We start from the raw sequence: 22,486 nt of genomic DNA, 5'->3' as shown, positions 1-22,486 counted from the left end.
TTACTATAGTAATTACTATATATAGTCATAGTAACATGAGGACAGTATGGAATTATTATACAAATTATCAATACTGTAGAAATTTTTAAAATACATCAAACAGAATTTATAAGGTGCACTGTAATTTTGACAAAGCAACAGATAAAATTTATACCAATTGCATAAGTAAAATTTATTAAGTTAAATCGGAATATTTAGTATGCAGTTGGTATAAATTTTATCTGTTGCTTTGTCAAAATTACGATGTACCTTGTAAATTCTGTTCGATGTATTTTAAAAATTTCTACAGTATCGGTATTTGCACAATAATTCCATACTGTCCTCATGTTACTATAACATAGTAATTTTTCTGTAAATTTTTGATGCAAAAAATACCGTAAAATTCTTTTCGTGTAGTACAAAAAATTTCTTAGGGCAAGTAGAAATTTTCTTGGGTCGAGAAAAAATTTTTTGCGCAAAGAAATTATTTTCTGTGTAAATAACACACTGTAAAAATTGGGAGTGAATTCGGAGTAATTACAGATTTTATTCAATTCCAGATTCACTCCATCACTCGGAGTTCCGGAGTTCTAGTAAAAATCACTTCGCTTACGGAGTTTGTTTTTTCAGCTGAGTGATTTCAGAGTGATCTGGATTTTATTCTAGTTTGTATTTACTCCAATTCGGAGTTTTAATATTGAAATAAACTCCCCTTCAGAGTGAATTTGACTCCAAAGGGAACTAAATAAATATGCAGTCATCCACTCCTTATTTGATTCGCGTTCACTCCGCAAATTTTTTACATTGAATACGAAGTAACTTTGTTGTTATTGTTGTTGTTTCTTTTTTTTTCTAATTATTTATTATTTGAAATAATTTAAAATAAATGGGAATGAGTAAGTGATAAAAGTTATGAAAAATGTGATAAAATTTGCGTGCCTTTTCTACTTTAATAAAACATAATATTTATTGTAATCAAGATACATATATCTTTTTCGCGGTAAAACTTTCTCATTATTATGTGAAATGAGGTTTAGGTAAGTTGTGTTGTATCGGCCAGAGTGTGTGTGCCAGGAGAAAAAAGAAAAGGTTGTTGTGTGTTACAGGAGTAGAAGGAAAAGGGAAAGGAAAATAAGAAACAGGAGCAGGAGCTAGAGTAAGAGTAGAAAGAGTAGGAAGAGGAAAAGGAGAAGAAAGAAGAGGAAGGATGGCTAGAAGAGAATGGAGAGTAGAAAAGAGCTCGAGTTTGTGGAGTAACGGGCACTAATGTACATTTAATGTCTTAACTTTGAATACAGCCCAACCTGCCTGAGAGATAAGATCTTAAATATGTTTTTGCATTTACGCCAGCGAATGCACCCTCTACTCTGACGGATAAAAAATATATGATGAGCGAAAAAAAAAAAATGCGAGCGAGAGAGAAAGGAAAAGGAAGACTTTGTGTGTAGCACAATATCATGAGAGAACTTTGTGAACTTGAATCATATCAGTCATGTCTTTTTTAATTTTAACGTTAAACTTCTAAAAGATTTTTAAAATAACTTTTTGCTGTAAGCTCATAAGTAACTTCTTGTTGTAATAATAAATTAACATATTATCAGAGATTATGCACCAACACTAAGCTGATTATCTTTTTTAATAATTTACTAATCTTTTAATATTCAACAAAAAAAATGAAAACTTTCAGATTAAGAATTTTAACAAAAGTGTAAACTTAATAAATTTATTATATGTTAACTACACTGTAAAAAGCGTGTTTTAAATGGATCCAATTAAACACCGCGCAGTGTTCGAATGAAACAACATCGGTGTAGGCGGTGTAATTTGGTGGTGCCAAAATACTGGTGTTAAAATGGTGTAAAGGTGGAGTAATACCAGTGTTAAAACGGGGTAAACTGCGTTTGTTTAGAGTATTCATTTTTGAAAGCTTATAAAACACTAAAAATGTCAGTTTTTTATGAAAATTAATAAAAAGTTTTATTTTTGATAAAGGATGAAATGAGAAAATAAAATATTACATTAAGTGAACTATTACACTGTAAATCGAAGTGCTTAATTTAAAACACCTAAGTGATTTATTGCCATTTAAATACATTGTCGTCAGTTTTTAAAATTCGCAAGTGTTTAGAAAGTGACTGCAAAGTATTTAAATGGCATTAAAACACTTAAGCGTTTTAAATAAAAAAACTTTGATTTTCAGCGCAGATACAGTCTTAAATGTTAGTCAATTATTGTTAATTACAAATTGTATATTATGTTATTCATAGATTTAGAGACATCTAATAATTTTTATTCAACGCAGGCCTGATTTGCGCGCTTTATGACTTCTGCGTCACGATCCCTAAACGGCTGTTTACCGATCGGTGCAAAGAAGTTGAGTAAAATCAAAATAGATGTCCTCAACTTTCATCGGCGTTGTGAAAAGTGAGTAGTGAAATGACATTTCACCACGCGTCTCAAGATTTTTAACTGAGCTCCATCTATTAAGCATCGTAAGAACTCGTTGAACAAATTAAGTTTTTTGTCAAAATCCATGGTGAACGGCTAGTACATTAAATATGGTTAGTTCAATTCATCATATCCCATATAGGAAGAAACAATAGGCCCAAGCTTGGCCGAGGCTTGGCGCAAGACTTATTAACTCTGGGGAAAGCTTGAAATCCAAGCTTGGCCCAAGTCTGTCTAAGCATCGAAATGATAACACCCAGCCAAGCTTGAGTGACAGTGTTGTGCCAAGACTGCATCTTAGTATTGGCCCAATATCGAGAGCCAGTATTGTGCCAAGACTGTTGCTAAATAAGCACCTATGCTTATTAAAAATAAATTTAAAAAAAAAAAATATTAGTAGACATGTGCGTGATGGTAACATATGGAAATAAATTTGTACACAGAGAAATCAGGTGGATCGATAAAACTAATTTTTTTTTTGCATTTGCTGGGTCTCGAACCTGGTCCTTCATGACTGCTAGGCAAGCGTCTTATCCACTAGGCTGTTACGCTATTCACAGAAGCCAGGGGTTTTTAGGTACCATTTGTTATTTAGACTGGTAAACCAAGGTTTGTCACTTGGATAATGGCTGAACCTTGTCCCAAGACTGGCAAACGAATGCTTGTAACTTGAGTATTGGTTGAATCTTGGCCCAAGACTGGCAAACCAAGACTCGTCACTTGAACGTTGGTCGAATCTCGGACCAACCTTGGGAGGCCGAGCCTCGGTAGCCCAGTATTGTGCCAAGACTGGCCCCGTTGTCAATATTTTTTTTCCTACAAGGGATATGGGGAGTGGGTTATCTCGCGTGGTTGTGTTGTGTTTATTTTGTTAATAAATATTGAAATTAATAATTAAAACATCCGAGTAACTTTTAAATCGCTTCGCGGATTGTCATTAATCGCGTAAATCAGGCAATTGTTGAATAAAATATAGTGCATAGTAGGACACTCAGATATATCTTAATAAAGTATATATAGTCTTTATTCGGCAAGCGCAATGATTTCAGCACACGTCTCCGGGCCACGTACACGGTCTTCGGCCCGTGTATGTAACCCTACGACTCGTGCTGAAAACATTGCCTTCGCCACATAAAGACTATCTTAGTATCCTAACTATGCAATATACTATTTAACACCGGGAAATTCTTTTAACACCGGTAAAAAATGTTCACAGCGGTGGCGTTATATTAACACCGCTATCCGTGTTGAAATTTAACACCGAAAATTTTAACATCTACACCACCTGAACTTACCCCGGTTTTTTTTAAAGTGTAAAGCATATTTATTTAAAATATTTGGATTACGAAATTAATGAAGATGAAGTATAATCTAATAATTGTTAATTCGATTTTATTTTGTAAAATTGTAAGAATAAAAGTAATTAATAAATCTAATTAAATTGCAATGGAAACATAAATTGATTAAAACGTTGTATAAAGTGATGTACGTTATTATTATCAAATTAAATTTGATTGGCCTTTTATTCGCGTTCTGTAAATGAAAAATGAAATATCGCAATGAATAATTCTATATGAGAATTTAAAACAAAATTTCAGTAATCAACTGTTTGCTTAATTTGAAACATCGAAAAATAAAATAAATAAATATTTATAACAATAATCGATTAATTTTCATTTTTATTAAAATATATATTAAGTATCAAAAGAGTAATTATTCGTGAAATATCCTAACCGATAAAACAATGGTCATTGAATTTTTAATAAATCCGTGGCCCAATTAATTTATTCTATAACTTTAACTATTGTTCAAAATTATACAAGCGTAAATCCGGCTTTAATTTAAATTCATTTGCTATGTTAAAAAAAAATAATTAAAAAAAAATAAAAAGTGAAATAACTCAATTTTTAACTAACTTGCTTCTGTATATAAATTCACATACGATGAAACGACAGGCGTTGATTGGTTAGTTCATAGCTGACGTCGACAAATTCAATACTGCGCACCAACGATTAATATGTATTTAAATTAAAGCTTCAAAAGCTCTGAGTATGTGAAATTGTACACCTGCCATCCACGACGTTCGCTCTCACGCTTATAACTTATATATAAATATTATTTACACGAGATACTAAATATCGATATCAAACATCGCAGAAAAAATAAAATAAAAATTTTATTAAAAAAAAATGTTTTTTTTTTTTTTTTTTTTTTTTATGTGGATGATAGTATCGTCTAATGGATTGAGAAATGTTATACTCATATGGGTTTTCTCGAGTCGCAAAATCGTTTGAAGAAGTTCTTTAGCCCGTAATAGCAGTACCGAGCAACCCACTCGTACGGGTGAGAAGCTTTTGCTGCAGTTGACACCTGTGATAGCATGTCACTGAGAACTGCCGCTACTGCTGCTACCGCTCTGTGATTTTCATACTATAATCTTTAGATGGAGGTAAGATTTCGCTTTCCTCCCCACTCAGACGACACTATATCCTACTCAACTTGACATTTTATCATATGCATTTCGATGTGAAAGATAAATATTTTATATATGTATTATTCTTCTTGAATATCTTTCAATGTTAATACGTTAGTTTTTTATTTTACCCGATGAAAATATATATTGCAAATTTTTCTTATTGATCGAGACTATATTTATTGATGGTAATAATTATTTTACTTGTCGAATAAAAGATAAAATATCACGAAATGTTTTTAATATTTTCAAAAATTATAAAAAATTCAATATGTAAAATTTTAATGACTAGCGACTGCTCCCAAGTCAGTAAAATATTTTTTCGTATGAATACTGTATTTTTGCAGCTATGATGGAAGTAATGGCATAAATATTTTCATTTGTAATTCAATTATGTATGTAGCGGTTCAAACCCGATCTTTGGTTTTTTTTTATTATTATAAAAAATTTAATTAAAAAACTTACCTTGACACATCATTGTGATGACATGAAGTATACTGATGCTGAGGTATCGATTTCTTCTCGGTCGATCTGCCATTTTTGCTGTTGTCCGAGTCGTTATGATGACCCTAGGATTCCTAGAAAAAAAAACAAAAACAAAACGAAAAATTAATTAATTACACCGAATTTAATTATTTGAGTAATTAACGTATTAGCAACATGTCCGCATCCAAAGCATGGGCTGGTGCTTTTTTGAAATTTTGAAATATGAAATGTTGACTAAAACGTATTTAAATATTTTTTTTAAATACCATTTCCAAATACTTAATCAATTCCCTAATTCAATATTGTTACATCCTCGTACGAAAAAAGTATATATCCGGGATATATACGGGCAAAACTGAATATATGTCTCATATATGCGGCATATATTCTGATGTGCCCGAATATATACGGATATATACTTTTCCCGTGCGGGCCTGTCAATCAATTTTTCAAATTTTTCATAAATGCTCTTATAGAAAACCGCAATTTTTTAACTTCGACAATAGTAATTATTAAGATGCGATCGTTAATTAAAACGTGTAGTTAAAAAAAATTTTCACAAAAGAAAAAAACACTCAAATTGAAAAAAGTCTCAGATATACGATAAAACTAATTATTTAAAAAAAATAATTTACTAATGAAAAAATAATCAAATTCCATCAAACCGAATCTCTCTTAAATTTTATTGGAGATTTCACCTCTATAATTTCATAACAGACTTATCAGAGCTTCAATATTTATTATTTTAATAAATTATTTGAAATTCTTATATTATTATTTATGATAAATTTCTTTTATTTAAAAAAATTAACAGACTAAAAACTTTTGAGTGCACCACTTGGGTCATGGTCGGGTCACCCAATGGGATTAGATCGGAAATGTGATCTAATGTATTAGCAGCATTACTTAGAGAAAGTACCATGATTTTGATTGATGAAAAAATCCCGGTGACTACTGGGCTCGAACCTGCATTCTTTCGAATCAAATTCTTTGATGCCATCCCCTGCGCTGACCCACGTATGTGGGGTCATTAAGGTAACTAACATATTTATTATGATACCAAAGAATACACGGGAAGAAATGCATGGCGTTCAACCCCATGCTGGTATGGTCTCGAGACAGATACTAAAATAGTAGTATATGAAATATTCAAAGACAGTATTGTAACGAGTCCCAGAAGTATGGCGTTATTTACTATACTGTATAGTACTGGAGCTATTGTATTGCTCACACGTATGCATAGCAGGCACGGCGAAACAGCATGATCCTGAGACCCATACTACAATGCCGAGGGCACAATGCTACTTGTTTTTCCCGCCATAATTTTTGGCGTGTCAATCAATGTATACTATCGTATTACTACCAAAACTATATAGATGTCGTTAGACTAGGTTTATCGGCTAGAAGCAATGTGGATACGGCAACGAAGTGTGGGCCTGACGGCCATACTGACATTGCGGCGTCCGCGACAACTATCGCCAATGTTACTATTCCCGCAATGGTCGAATCATGTATGCATACAATTTTGCAACCGATAAAAATCTTCGATACCATACAGTATGGCGTTCACGTCCATACTGGCATAGTGATATCCGCAAAATATTTTTTACCGTGTAACTTACGAAGAATATAACACTCATATCATATCAATAAATTAAATCTGCATTGTTCAACAATAATGTTTTTGCAAACTACCTTTTGACTGAAGCTTCGAGCATGAAAACCAAATAAATAGAATTGAATTTTATAAAATAACATAAAATCATAAGACTCTTAACCAATCAGGATCGGAATCAAAGTCAAAGGGCCATTTTTTAAATCCGAGATTCCGTTAAATCCGAGATTTATCCATAACAATGTATATCTATGAATTATATATAGTAACAATGATAAATTAATCTCGGATTTAACTAAATCTCAGATTAAAAAATTGGCGATGTAACAATGCAACCAAGCCAGCAGTCAACTTTAAGCGTAGCATCAACTTTATATAAATGGATAAAATTTAAATCCAGTAGAAAAAAAAACATTATTTAATTAATAAACAAAACAAAGTCAATTTATATGTAGTAAAATATAATGAATATTATTAATTATGGATTACAATTATTTACGAAGGAATGGATAGTAAATAATAATTTTGAAATCTAATTATCTTGGTTTATGTAACTACTATCGCACGGTAGAATAGGATAATACCTGTTAGAGCAATATTAATCAGATTTACTGAACTGTAACTGGTAAATGTATTCATATTACTTGGTGTATAAATATTTATATATACTTGCACACATATATCCAAAGATAAATAGCTAAATATACGTACGCGGAAATGTTGATGAATTTAATTTAAAAAAAAAAAAAAACCTTTGGTAAATTTTTATTTGGCATCAATATATACATTCAAGTATCAAATAATTATTTCAGATTTAATTTTTGGGAGATCACTGCAAAAAAAAATCGGTGCAAGTCCACCCTATCGCTGTCTTAAGGCTGTTGGTGTAAAATTTGACCTCGAAAACGGTGTTCAAATTTTTATCGGACTTAAGCGGTGTTAAAAAAAAATAGTTTTATTTTTTAAGTATCAGAAGTCAAATTGTATTTCAAATACAAAAAAATTTTATTTTATTGTTTGAAAAAATCATGATACGACAGATTTACCAATTTATGGAGAAATCCAAAGAATATTTGTCCAAACACTGAGAGAACAATTTATTTGAGTCAAATAAATAGATTTATTTGACTGAACAAAATCATTTATTTCATTCAAATATATATTTGTTTGGAGTTAACAAATCTTGGTTGAAAAAAAAATCCAAATTAAGATTTGGTAACTATAAACAAATCACTATTTCATCCAAATGAACGATATCTTTGCCTCAGATTGGGTCCATTCAAATATGGGATTTATTTGCCTGAAACAAATCTTATTTGGCTCAAATAAATTGTTCTCTCAGTGCAATAGCATTTTAAAGTTATTGTATAAAATACGGGAAACAGATTTTCATGATTATTCTTATTATTTTTTTGATGATTTGTAGATCTTGAACACTCAGACTTCTACCCTCATACTCCAATCGAAGTTAATTTACTCCACATGCACACCGTTCTAACACCGTTTAGACAACACCGCTAAGTATCATTGCTACGCCAGTGTGAGATCTTTTTAACACCGTATTTTTGAAAGTCTGGTGTCATTCTGTAAAAAATCGGAAGTGAATTCGGACCGATTGCGGATTTTATTTAAATCCGAATTCACTCCTCTTTGAAATGAATTTTACTTCAAAGGGAATTAAATAAACACACAGTCATCCGCTCCGCATTCACTCCAGATTTTACTCGCATCCACTCCGAAAACTTTTACAGTGCATTGAATTTTTTAAGACAACAAAAAACACAATCTTATATTTATTAAATTTCCGACAATGTTTGAATGATGAATATTATTACTGCTGACTGGTTTTTACCACGATTGCAAATTTAAACAATGCACCGAATTTGAAAAATTGATCTCTTTCATTTCAAAGTATAATATCGTGCTCGAGCGCTTTTGACAATCCTACTGTTTTTTTATTTTTATTTTTTCCCATCTATATACATGCATTTACAAAATTATCCATACAGATTTATGCAAGAGATTATTTTTTACCCTCATGTATTTTTAACCTTTTTTATAAATAATACGATAACACCAAAATGAATAAAAAATATTTTTTTTCTAAGTTAAAATATCAAAATAACTTATGAATAAAGTTAACAAAAAATTATGAACTTAAATCATAAATCATAACTGAGCGCAGTAGATTCATGTCAATTTAAATTTATATTGATCATCATTACGATACAAATTTATCCCAAGATAATTTATAAACTGCAATTTGAGGTCAAAAATGCATTCAATTTTTGTTTCGATGCTAAAAATACCATTAGTTCAAATAAAAATAGTATAAATTGTTTTTTTTTTTTGCTATAAATTAAATCAGATAAAAAATTCAAAAAATGATTATTTATATTTATAAAACATATTTTGTAATTCAATTCATCAATTCTCGATAAAACTGAATGATGACAACCAAAAAAAGTCAACATATTTATCAATATTGATAATTAATTATATTTTTTATTTAAAGAAGTACCAAATTATGATTCTTTTTTTTTTCAAAATTGCATCACACCCGGATGTTTTCAATAAAAAAAATCTGTCTATCGGTTGACCCTGCGGGCCAGCCCTAAAACTTCCCGCTATTTTCGAGCTCAAAAACATTATTTTAAACACATTTTCGAGCTCTTCGAGTTCAAAAATACTTTCGTATGCTATTGTTTTCGAAAAAACCGATTTTTAGCAGTTATCTCTCCCACGATATCTCGCGAACGAATTAACCGATTTTTAAGGTTGAGGCGGCAATCGATGCATTTTACTGAACTCTAGAGCTGATTAAATTTTGAACTCGATCGTAAAAATCGTTTCTGAGAAATCACTAAAAAACTAAAAAAAAAAATTTTTTTTTTTCGCAATTCGCCAATATTTTCGAGTCTACTTGATCAATTGATCTGAAATTTTCAGGGAAGTTGATGGCCAACAAGCTCTTTCGATTGCCGCATCAGCCATCCAAATCGGTTCATCAGTTAAAAAGTTACAAAGAGTTTACACACACACACACACACACATACATACACTCGAACATCATTCTGAAAATAGTCAGAATAGCTTTCTAGGTCCTCAAAACGTCGAAATCTGATGAAAACTCGATTTTCGAAAATCGGGGGGAAAACCATAACTTCCCGAATTTTTGAAAATTTACAATTTCCTTAGCGGGAAGTTAAAAAAGTGGGAATCAAATGTGAGAGCATTAGCTCGGAAATTACCGTTGTCCATAATATCCATGGACAAATAGTTAAATCTGCCAAATAATAAACTGTTGAACTTTATTTAAAAAAAAAATAAACAGAATAATAAACAAATAAAGTAATAATAATAAGCCCAAAAAGTAATAAATCACAATTAAGCTCAGCAAATTCATCAATCAGTTTAAATCCGTATTAATTATCATTCATATTAAATTATCTCCACCAATAGTTTTCATATGTCACCGTTTCACTGTCATACTAAAATAACAATCGATTATAATCACCAGCGTTTTTATAAATTTTAATATCAAAATTTTTAATTTAAATAATTATTTTCATAACACGACTATTCGGATGAGCGCCAAATCCTATCAACGTGTTCATAAATATATAACACCCATACCCATACCCATACCCTTATACATTTATACATATATACAGAGATATAAAATCCGCAGTTGGGGCTGCGTATCGCGACTCGCGGCCGGACGGAAACCAATTAATAAGCAGCGACCGGTGGAAACTTTCAGATCATCCTATTCACCATCTACCCAATCTCCAGTCCGGCACCTAGTGGAACATTTCATTGCAGCGTTAGCCGCTAAACTTTTTAAATGAAATGAGTATAGTTGGTTTCAGTGGATCCGCGTAACTATCAACTCGTTTCACGACTCGTTACGTGCTTAATAACAATTATGTCGTGAGCATCTACATTCCGGTACAACTACTACACTTACAGGATCCCCATCGTTATACTCTGCCCTGCCGTACAATACGTTTACTTGTACTACTTTACTTGTAATCGTACACCATCAACAGAATAGTATGTCCACAGTAGTTACCGAGTCCGTAGTCCACACAGCGAATTAACGCCAGCGAATTTAATGTTTAAATATATATGTATATTTGTGTATATACATCAACTTGAATCGACACACAAACATTTACATGCATAGACATACATCCCCCTTGTTACCCCTCTACCGATAGCCAATCTCGCGAGTGTCGTTCACGTTTGCGTACCAACCACTTTGTTTTTCCGAGTACGCTCGTTAATAGCCTCGGATTGTTTAATCCAATTGGACAAATTGCTCGCCACGCGGCGGCAAACGTTTTACCAAAATAGTCACGGTGGTGATGGTGGTGGTAGTGGTGATGCCAGGGGATACGACAACTCACTACTATACGGTACTTTGATATATATGTATATGGGACACAAAAGAGTACCCGACACATTGCCCTGAAAACTCTCGTGTCCACTACTCTGCTCTACTCGCGTGACGGTTTTTCTATAGTTCGAAAACAAAAATAAAAAATATTCCGGCATCAGTGCGAGCAAAGAGTTAAAGAGAAAGAGTTTAAAAAAGTATAAAAAATAGAGATAACTGAACAAAACTGGTGAACGAAATGACTTTTAACGTATAGTGTCGGGTACAGATTTACGAGGCGATTTACAAATTGGCGGTTATTGTACCACTCGGAAATCAAACTGTCCTCTAAATCAAAACGTCCGGCGGCGTTCATTAAACGTCAGCTATCGTAGTAACCTCTACTAATACAACTGATGTTGCTATCGGCTTCTATCTATATACGTATATATTTAACGATGTCGTATGTCATTTGTACACAACAACAATAATAATAACAATAACAATAACAACAACAACAACACAGTTACAACGGTCACTCTAAACATGGTTTAGTTGATGCATACAGACGACGCTCGTGGCAACTCGACGCCATCGTAATTCCATCATCAGCTTTCACTCGTCTATCCTTCTGATAACTATTATATCTACGAGACTCAATTAGTTTAGAATACCCTATTACACTAATAATTGTTTATTGTTTGTGCTATTGATCTTGATACTTATTACATATTGCTGACAATTATTTCATCACTTTATTGGTTACTCTCTATTTCATTTAATTATTTTATACCAACAAATCAATGTATGGATTTTATTTTTTCAACCCACCCAATTATGATTTACTTCAATAAATAATTTATACACTGTAAAAAATTGGGAGTAATTACCCGTGTAAAAAAAATTCGTTCCAAAAAGATTTCAAAAAAGTTCCGCATATGTGGAACATCTAAAAATAAGACAGATTAGAACTTTGAATGGAACTTTTTTGGAACGTTAGTAATTTTGATGGTGAAAAAAAAATTTTATGAGCAAATTTAGAGTAAAAAAAAGACGTTCTTGGAACTTTTTTGGAATTTTTTATGGAAGTTTTTTTTTAGTTTAAAAAAAATTCAAAAGTAGTGATTTTTGAAATATTTCAGCATGTTTCTAAAACGTCTTTAATCTAGAAAAGATGCAAAAAGTCAAAAGTGGCGATTCTGAAACTTTTGTGGAATGTCGATATAAAATTCCAAAAAAGTTCCAAAAACGTCCTTTTTTGACTGTAAATTTGCTCATAAAAACTTTTTTTTTACCATCAAAATTAATAACGTTCCAAAAAAGTTCCATTCGAAGTTCTAATCTGTCTTATGTTTAGAAGTTCCACATCCAGAATAGGAGTAAATAGGGGGTTCGTCTTTACAGCGGAGTAATTTTGGAGGGATCTGGATTTTATTTAAATCCACATTTACTCCGATTCGGTTTTCATATTGAATTGAACTTTTTTTATGAGTAAATTTCACTCGGAGGGGATTAAATAAATAAACAGTCATCTGCTTCGCATTCACTCCGAATTCAGTCCGCGTTTACTCCGTAAATTTTTTGCAGTGTGCAGGTACACCATGAAAAATTAAATAAAAAACGCACGTAAATTAATAAATAAACAATTAGTTTATTTAAATATAAAAAAAAAAATGATAAAGATTTTATTGTACTAAAAAAAATTGAATTCTTCACTTTGTACTACTTTACTATAAAATATTATTCAAATTAATTTAAATAGATATTGATGACAAAATGAAATTAAATAAATGATGGATTCAGAAATGTGACACTTGAAATCGACACATTTTAATAAAATATATATATTTTAGTATTGAATTTTAATAAACTAATTTATTTATAAAATCCATCATTCTAATTAAAATTGAAATTTACACTGAAAAAAATAATCGCTAGCTGCAAGCGATTTTTTTCTATAGCAGCTAGCGATTTTTAATCGTTAGCTGCAAGCGATTATTTCGCTAGCGGCTAGCGATTTTTTCTTTAGCAGCTAGCGATTTTTAATCGTTAGCTGCAAGCGATTATTTCGCTAGCTGCTAGCGATTTTTTCTTTAGCAGCTAGCGATTAAAAATCGCTTGCTGGAAGCGATTATTTCGCTAGCTGGAAGCGATTTTTTCTTTAGCAGCTAGCGATTAAAAATCGCTTGCTGGAAGCGATTTTTTCTTTAGCAGATAGCGATTAAAAATCGCTTGCTGGAAGCGATTTATTCGCTAGCAGGTAGCGATTTTTTCTTTAGCAGGTAGCGATTAAAAATCGCTTGCTGGAAGCGATTTTTTCTTTGGCAGGGAGCCATTAAAAATACTGTTTTTATCATTGAAATAAATCTATAAATATACATATTCATATATATTTATACATATATATAAATATATAATATATATATATATATATATATATATATATATATATATATATTTATATATTCATATATATATATAAATATAAATATATATATATATACATATATATATATATATATATAAATATATATAAATATAAATATATATATATATATTTATATATATGTATAAATATATATGAATATGTATATTTATATATTTATTTCAATGATAAAAACAGTATTTTTAATCGCTCCCTGCCAAAGAAAAAATCGCTTCCAGCAAGCGATTTTTAATCGCTACCTGCTAAAGAAAAAATCGCTAGCAGCTAGCGAAATAATCGCTTCCAGCAAGCGATTTTTAATCGCTAGCTGCTAAAGAAAAAATCGCTAGCAGCTAGCGAAATAATCGCTTCCAGCAAGCGATTTTTAATCGCTAGCTGCTAAAGAAAAAATCGCTAGCAGCTAGCGAAATAATCGCTTGCAGCTAACGATTAAAAATCGCTAGCTGCTAAAGAAAAAAATCGCTAGCAGCTAGCGATTATTTTTTTCAGTGTAGCTCGATAATTGAGTAGAAATATGTTTTTTTAATTGCTACTTTTTTCGTGTGGTTTAAAAAAATTAAAATAAAGTCGGGCAAAATTGTAACACTTTAATAAGCTGAATTTTTTCTCCTCTTCCTTTCTATATTAATTTAAAAATTATTTTTAAAATATTTTAGAGAAGAGAAAAATTGGTAATTACTTGCAGCGCCATAATACAAAATGAATAAAAATACTTTAATTAAAATATTCTGCCCTGAACAGAAATGGAGAGATAAAAGTTAATAATGGAATTAATTAAATTAGACGAGCTATGGTAGATTTTAAATGACTATGTCTACAAATATGTCTAAGAATAAACTTAGCTTTCAACGTCATACTCAGTTACTAATCATCATCGACTACTCCCAGTTGTGTCGAGTAAAAAACCAGCTGAGCTTGCGAGTAAAATAAAATGTATATGTTAAAAAATGTGTGTAATAAGTTGACGTTGGATGTTCAATTTTGTGAAAGTGGCTTTTCGAAATGAGATTTGAATAATGCATGCATGCAGATCCACGTGGTTACGGACCAACGGCTCGTAATTTCACGATTGCTATTTTTTTTTGTTTCTTTTTTTTTTATGATATAGTTCTACTTTTTTTTTATGATTCTTTCTGTCGGCCATCAATCAATCATAAATAAAAAGATGAGTCAGTTTAGAGAAAATATGAAAATTTGAAATAAAGAAAATAATTTATGAAAATGTGCTAAAGTAAATAGTAGACTCAAGAGTCATAAAGAATAATAAATTTTATAAATACATATATGGATGCACATAATTTATATTTATACATATGAAATAATAAAATCGCGGTTACGAAAATTTTTTATCACTTTTTTTTAAGAATCTTACATTTATTATTCTTTTCATATAACTGAGGTTATATTTTTAAAAGAGTTCATTTCTGTCATAGTTTGAAATATTATTCAACGATTCAAAACTCCATATGGAAAATTTTTCATCATCTTTTACTTTTCTTTTTTGCTTTCGTTTAGTCTAACGTATCATTGATGCATATTCGGGTTTTTATAACTAGCTCACAAAAGAAAAATATAATATAGAGCAACGGAATATGTAAATGATAATAGGATTTTTTATTGAAATGAAAATAATACATTTTTATATTTATGCTATTTAAACATCTTTGACATTTACTTCTTTTGCTTATTGTTAATAAGCATGACATTTTTTTTCACACAATGAACTGCTAAGAAAACTTTTAATTAACTCGAAAGTTGAGTGAAAAAAAAAATATTACTGTAAAAATGATTGAAGTAAACGAAGATTATGAATAATGGCAGAAAAAAATATAATGGAGAACAAAAAGTTGAGGCTCTAACAAAAAAAAATTTTCATAATGGTGACTCATGGACACTAGTTTCTATTCAGCGAATGTCTTAATGACCAAAATGAATTTTTGCCTTTAAAAAAAAAAAAATCAGGATTAAAGTGGGCGGGGATTCAAAATTTTTATATTTCAAATAAAAATGTGAAAAAAAATTTGGGTGGATAAAAATAATATGAATGTAAATTTTTAATATGAGAATCCTGAATAATAAGTTTATAATCACGATTTAATTTTTTTTTTTTATAAAATATAGAATTTGAAATTTTCGTGTGTAAATAATGTATGTAAAGAAAAATTAGAATTTTATTTTACTTCTACTAAAAGGGATTAGCGCCGCGGGAAAATATTTAAAAATAAAGTATCAGCTGTAGATATCGCTCATTATTATTTGAATTTATTTAAACTGTCTCTGTAAAAAAAATCAGAGTGATGTTTAAATTATTTGTTATGTATTCAATTATTGATAATAAAAAATGAATAATAAGCGAATTTTTTTAAAACTATGTATATATCAGACACATGACATCTCTGGTATATAGCCATCTCGACATCTACTAGACAGCTAACAGCTGAGTTTAAATCAAGTCACGCAATAAAATACACCGCTATTTGAAATTTAATTATTTACAATCACTCATAACGTACTTTTTACATTAAAAATACATGATAATTTTTTAATTTAATATGAAGTAGAAAAAAACTACACAATTGATGACAATTATGTCGAAATTTTTATTGTGATATCAAGTAGCAAAAATTATTTTATATCATATTTTTAATGAACTGAAAATCGATTAAAAATTTTCACCTGACAGTGAAGTGTGTTGATTAACACGAAATAATCAACCCCAAAAATTGAACACAGCCCGTTTTAAACTCAGATACATAATATCCTTTAAACGGTAACCCCAGTCTGACAGACGCCAATCAAATTCAAAATCAATAGAACTTTTTTTAATATATTTGTGTTAAAATATTAATTAATGTCAAGTTTCAAAATAAATAAAGTTTACAATATCATTTAATCATGTATTTTTCATGAAGATATGGTTTTATTCATGTAAATAGATAGTTCCCTTTCTCAAAAGTCAAGAAACTAAGTGTAGGTACTTCCAATAGCGGTCTGTTAGACTGGCATTACCTGTAGCGTACAATTTTTTCGGTGACCGATTAAAGGATATTTTTTACTATGTGCAATATCAAAAATTAACGGAGTGGAAGCGGATGACACTGTGAAAAATTTCGGTATGAAAATGGACCCAGAGAACTTAACGTGGCCGTGTAGTGTGAAATAACGGTGTAAAATTTTCTCGGTGTAAATTTTCCATCCGTGTAATTTTAACACGGTGTAATCTACTTTTTTTTACACCATTCCGTGTTACTCGTTGCAATTTTGATTAATGAGCAACAAACGATTATTGAATATTTTTAAATATACTTAATCAGTAACTACATTAATTTTATTTAGATATTAAATAGTATTTTTAACATTCAAATATTTTTATAATTAATTTTCTTAACGCGTAATTATCATAAATTACACATTTACACCTTTGGCAGTGTAAAAATTTTAAATTCACACCGCCTAAATTTTTACACCGAATTCGATGTAATTTTTTTACCGAGACATTTACACTACACCGATTCCGCGCGTTTCATCCCCCGACAAAATATCCTCGACAATAGATCCCTCGACAAAATATCTCCGGACATAATATCCCCGGCAAAATATCCTATGAGAAAAATTTCTCTTTTTTATTTAAATGTTTTATTTGTATTGTTCACAACTAATTTGGGTGCTTGTTTTTCATGGAATTTGTGAGAATTACATCGAAAGATATTTTGTCGCAGATATTATGTCCCCAAAAAAAATTTAAATTTTTATATGTCCTATTCACAAGTAATTTGGATGATTGTTTTTCAGGAAAATTGTGAAAATTATATCGAAAGATATTTTGTCGGGGGATATTTTGTCCGTACGATATTTCGTCGGGGATATTCTATCGGGGATGTTAAGTCGGGAGATTAAAACGAGCATTACCACTACACTGGGTCTAAAAAATTTTTTTCAGTGTAAATCTGGAGTAAATACGGAGCGGATGATTTTTATTTATTTAATTCTTATCGAGTAAAATTTACTCCGAATGAAAATTTATGTCAACATGAAAACTCTAGATCGGAGTGGATGTGGATTAAAATAAAACCTACATCACTCCGAAACAGTCCACTGAGAAAAAATTCCCTTTTTACTTTATATGCGGGACATTTTTTATTCAAAACTCCATAATTCCGTGACGAAGTGAATTCGAATCGAAATAAAATCCATATTCACCCCCAACTTTTTACAGTGTGAGTATATTGTGGGAAAAAAAATATTTTTCATATAAGTACTCGTATGTTATTGAGTTTGAAAAAAAAGAGTTATTTTGTTGTTAATTATTGTAAGTAATATTTTACTCATTAAATAAATATGTACTGTGACTTTTATTTTACCGTACTAGTAGTAACGTCGATATTAAATGAAGATAAAAATAAACTTAAGAGGGTAAATTAAAAAAAAAAAATTATAATTAATATGAGATATGAAAAAATATGTCAATATAAATCCTCAAAGAGAGAAAATATAAGCTAGTAAAAATTATTACGTGTATCTAACATGTACTTGACGCTGTCATCAAATACACATCGTGATGAGTCTCGAGAGAGTAGCGTATGCTGACACGATAGAATTCAATGTATTGCCACGACCTACATATTCTATTTTCGACTATATTCATTTTAAAAGCCATAAAAACATCGGAGAGCATCGATAGTGAATTGAATGAGAAAATATATACATATAAAAAAATAATAATAATAACAATAGTAAATAAAGGTAATATTAGAACGAAAAAACATAAGCGGAAAATATTGATAAAAAAGAATAATAATTGGCAGCGAAAAATCGTCACAAATATCCGGCGAATTGTGCATCAAAAATTTTAAATAAAACGAAAAAAAATATTCGGCAGAATATTAAAAAAAAATATCAACTGGAGTACAAATTGTTTTTTATACTTATTTATATATATATTTATAAATATACACGGAAAAAAATGATGCTCAAAATTTCAATAGTTTGTAGTTTATTTTTGACTTAAAATTAGTATATTCGATACTAATATCAAACCAGGATCATTATATATTACAAAATGGCTATTATTTATATTTATTACTATTCAAATAAACATAGAAAAATTTTTAAAATGAGAAACTCTCGAAAATTCCGAAAAAATATAGTTTTCATGATAAAAAAACTTTTTCTGGTCCAATTCAGATAAAATTTTATATCTTTTGATGTCTTCAATTCGCATCTTAATTTATTTAGTCTATTCACCCTCTAAAGCTGGAAAAATTCGAAAAAATTGTAAAAATTACAATTTGCATTAAGTACATACTACACGGAAACAAAATATTAGTAAATAATACTCAGATTCTTATCAACAGCGCGCCTAGACCGAATGTTAGTAAATATTATGGAGTAGAACGTAAGAAATTAATAACAGATGCATTTTTTTGACAAGTGTCTTGTAGTTTTTTAAGGTTTTAGTAGTAATTGTAAATAGTCAAGCAGTATATTTCAACGATTAACTGTTACTTATAGCAGTTTAAACATTAAAATCATAATTTTACTGATTGAAACGACATTAGTTACTGAACATAACATAAATAACTAGAAGTTGAACTACAATCATTGTCAATCATTTTTTCCGTGCAGTACTAATTATTGATAACAGATTCCACTTTTTACTATTATTTATTCATTTTTAATATTCTGTTTTTTCCGTGTATTAAATTCGAAGGATAAATATAAAAAAAAGTATTTAAATGTAATAAATTTGTATCAAGTATAAAATAAAATAAATTATACATAAAAGAAATTGTAAATAAACAGGAGTGTAGTTAAATTGTTAATTTCGTTATATAAAAACTAGAGCCATTGTTTTAACGGAACAATAAAATTTATAGATGACAGTAGATTGAAGCTATTATATACGTCTAAATGTATAAAATCCCAGCTGAGATAGAGCACTTTTGTACGCTGGTTTTATATTTATTTATATATTTATTTATTTATTTTTTTTTATAGACCACTGAAACTCGAAATGTGTTACAATAATAAAATACCCAAAATTGGATGAAAACCGATTCGTTAAATTTTATCGTTATAAATATATATAGATTTATTTATTTATTTTTATGAAGTGATTCAAGGCAATGAGAAAACCGGAAAATAATCGTTGACACTCGGCTATAAACAAGAGATCGTTTGATAAGTGTGAAACATCAGCGACCTAACTTTTTTTTGTTCACAGGTTAGTGCACCCCCACACGTTACACCTATAAAATCTCGCACATTTCTACCAAGATAGATAAGCCGTAAAGCTCAGCGTTTCTTTTCTCTTTTTTTCTGTTAAAAAAACTAGGGTTTTGTCGACCATCAAAATAGTCACGGTTATTTCTGAACGAAATGTAATGTAACGGAAAAAGTATAAAAGGAAACAAAATTAAGAAGATAGGAAACAAAATCGTGTGATTGGCGAATAAAAAAAAAGTAAATAAATAAAGTTATAAATATAAAATATAAAACGATATTGGAAGTAATTCACAAAATCTTGTTATTGGATACGATAATAAAATTTAATATTCGATAGTAAAATATATGTCTACGATGTATTAAATATTTAAAACTTATTGTACACGTTAAATTGAATCAGCACTATCGATAAATCTCGGCAATGAAATTAATAATGAATGAAAAAGTACATCGATTCCCCACCTCGTAAGTTATTGAACTTTTTTTTGACTCGTTAATTGATAAAAAAAAATGATGAATGAAACAATTACTTACTCGTAAAAGATAACCCGAGTAATAAGGGCTCATCGATTTACCCAGCAATTATTTGTGAATTCCAATTGTTCAATTAATTCACTTAGACTTGTTTTAATCACTTATAACATCCACGTGGGCTTCAGTCAACTCGCGTGAGTCAATAACATTTTACTAATTATTTGCATTTACTATAGATATACTAGATCACTCCACATTATATAAATTAATCAAACTTCTCATTCACTGTCAATAATGCTCCATAATTAAACTCAGCCTACATCAACAAAACAAAAATCAAATATTTGTTTAAAATAATAATTAACAAAAGTTAATTAAGTAAATAATTATTATTATAATTTTATACTGATATAAATATTTTATTGATTAAAAAGTAATTCGAGTGGTCACTATTATATTAAAAAAAAAATTTTAATTAATTTAAATTTAATTTAAATATTTATTTAATCTGTAATATTATTTTCTATAACGAACATTTGCATTCATGTTACCAGCGAACGATTGAATGGAAATTTTTTTTTCAATAAATAAATGACGAGATAAAAATTCCAATTAAAATATATATTAAAAAAAAATTGTTTTTATTTATTTATGGATGAGTATTTTTTTTTAATAAAATAAAATTTTTTAATTAAAAAAAATTAATTTTTCGAATAAAAAAAAAAATGATTACGTTAAAAGCACAGTGTCACAATAACACGACACGAGTAATAATAAATCGAGCGTGAAATTAATCAGATGATGATTTTGACAAGAGACAACAGTTAACACGAAGACTCGTCGCGGCAGACTGGTAGTTTCGCGATACGGGTTTAACCAAGTCCCGATACGAGACACTTACTCACTCTATCACTCTTTCCCTTTCCTTGTCTAGCTTACTCTCGCGACTACTATCCTGACACAAGTAACGTACGCTATCGTGCGAATCTGGACACGCGCGCGGATGCCGGCGCTCGCGCAATAAAGTGCCGGCGTACTGGATAGGAAGGACTACCCCGTGGTGGTACTTGGATTCAGAAGTAAGAGTGGGGACAGAAAAGCGCAAGTAAGTAGGGAGATACGTGAGGATGAAAGAGAAAGACTGAAAAGGCCCGACAAATATTGTAGCTGGGAAAGATGAAAAAGGATAAATGAAAAAGAAACGAAATTTTAGTCGAGAGCATGAGGACGAGAGTTTCGCGCGAGGACAAGGACTTCCAGGTGCGGAAGGGGCTGAAGGGTGGCTTTGATACCTCCGGAAAACTGCTCTGCCGGCATCCCACACCCACACCCACACCCACCGAGAACCAGAATATATCCTTGATTCTCAACGATCCTTTGCTTCTCTTCCCGCCCTACCGTTACCCGCCTCCACCTTCTTCTCTTCCTCCCTTAACTTTCATTTCTCACTGTTATTTACACATACATATATTATATATTAAATTTTATATTATTATCACTTATCACTCATAAATATCACAATTTCTCATCGACACTAACATAAATTATAATTTATAAATTTACTATCTCTCAATAAATATTTTGTTCTACTCTGCAATTTCAAATTTCGATATTTAGTAAATAATTATTTAAACTAGAAACATCCCAATATAATTTAGATTTTCTCAAAATATTCCATGTAAACTATGTATGTATTAACCTACATATTTTAAATGAAATTTAGTTGCCGCATAAAATTTACATTGTTTGCTGTCTGTAATACAAAACTATTATATTTCCACATGCATATAAAATTACATTGCTAATAATATCAAGAAAAACAACAACAATTATAGAAACTAATAAATTAAACAACAAAATGTTTGGTGATGAATAAAATATAAGAACAGTAAATTAACAGTCAAATTTTATCTTACGTAAGCAAGTAAGTAAATGTGTATGTATGTAAATGTAAGTATA

The 22,486-nt window shown here is 30.0% G+C and overlaps 1 protein-coding gene across 3 annotated transcripts in view; it reads right to left on the bottom strand.

Moving 5' to 3' along the window:
* LOC130663316 (lachesin-like) overlaps nucleotides 1–22,486 on the bottom strand; it is a 250,729-nt gene that overhangs the window by 205,337 nt on the left and 22,906 nt on the right. For 2 of the 3 annotated variants that reach the window (XM_057462462.1, XM_057462464.1), the window contains exon 3: nucleotides 5,366–5,478. In XM_057462462.1, the coding sequence (XP_057318445.1) occupies nucleotides 5,366–5,478 (113 nt within the window). Of the gene's footprint in view, nucleotides 1–5,365; nucleotides 5,479–20,587; nucleotides 20,844–21,260; nucleotides 21,457–22,486 lie in introns of those variants that run through there. The other variant, XM_057462463.1, reaches the window with a different exon arrangement.

This window comes from Microplitis mediator, chromosome 2 (assembly GCF_029852145.1).
Source record: "Microplitis mediator isolate UGA2020A chromosome 2, iyMicMedi2.1, whole genome shotgun sequence".
Classification (NCBI taxonomy): Eukaryota; Metazoa; Arthropoda; class Insecta; order Hymenoptera; family Braconidae; genus Microplitis; species Microplitis mediator.
Note: the sequence above shows the minus strand (reverse complement) of the source record. Positions and strands in the feature narration are given on the sequence as shown.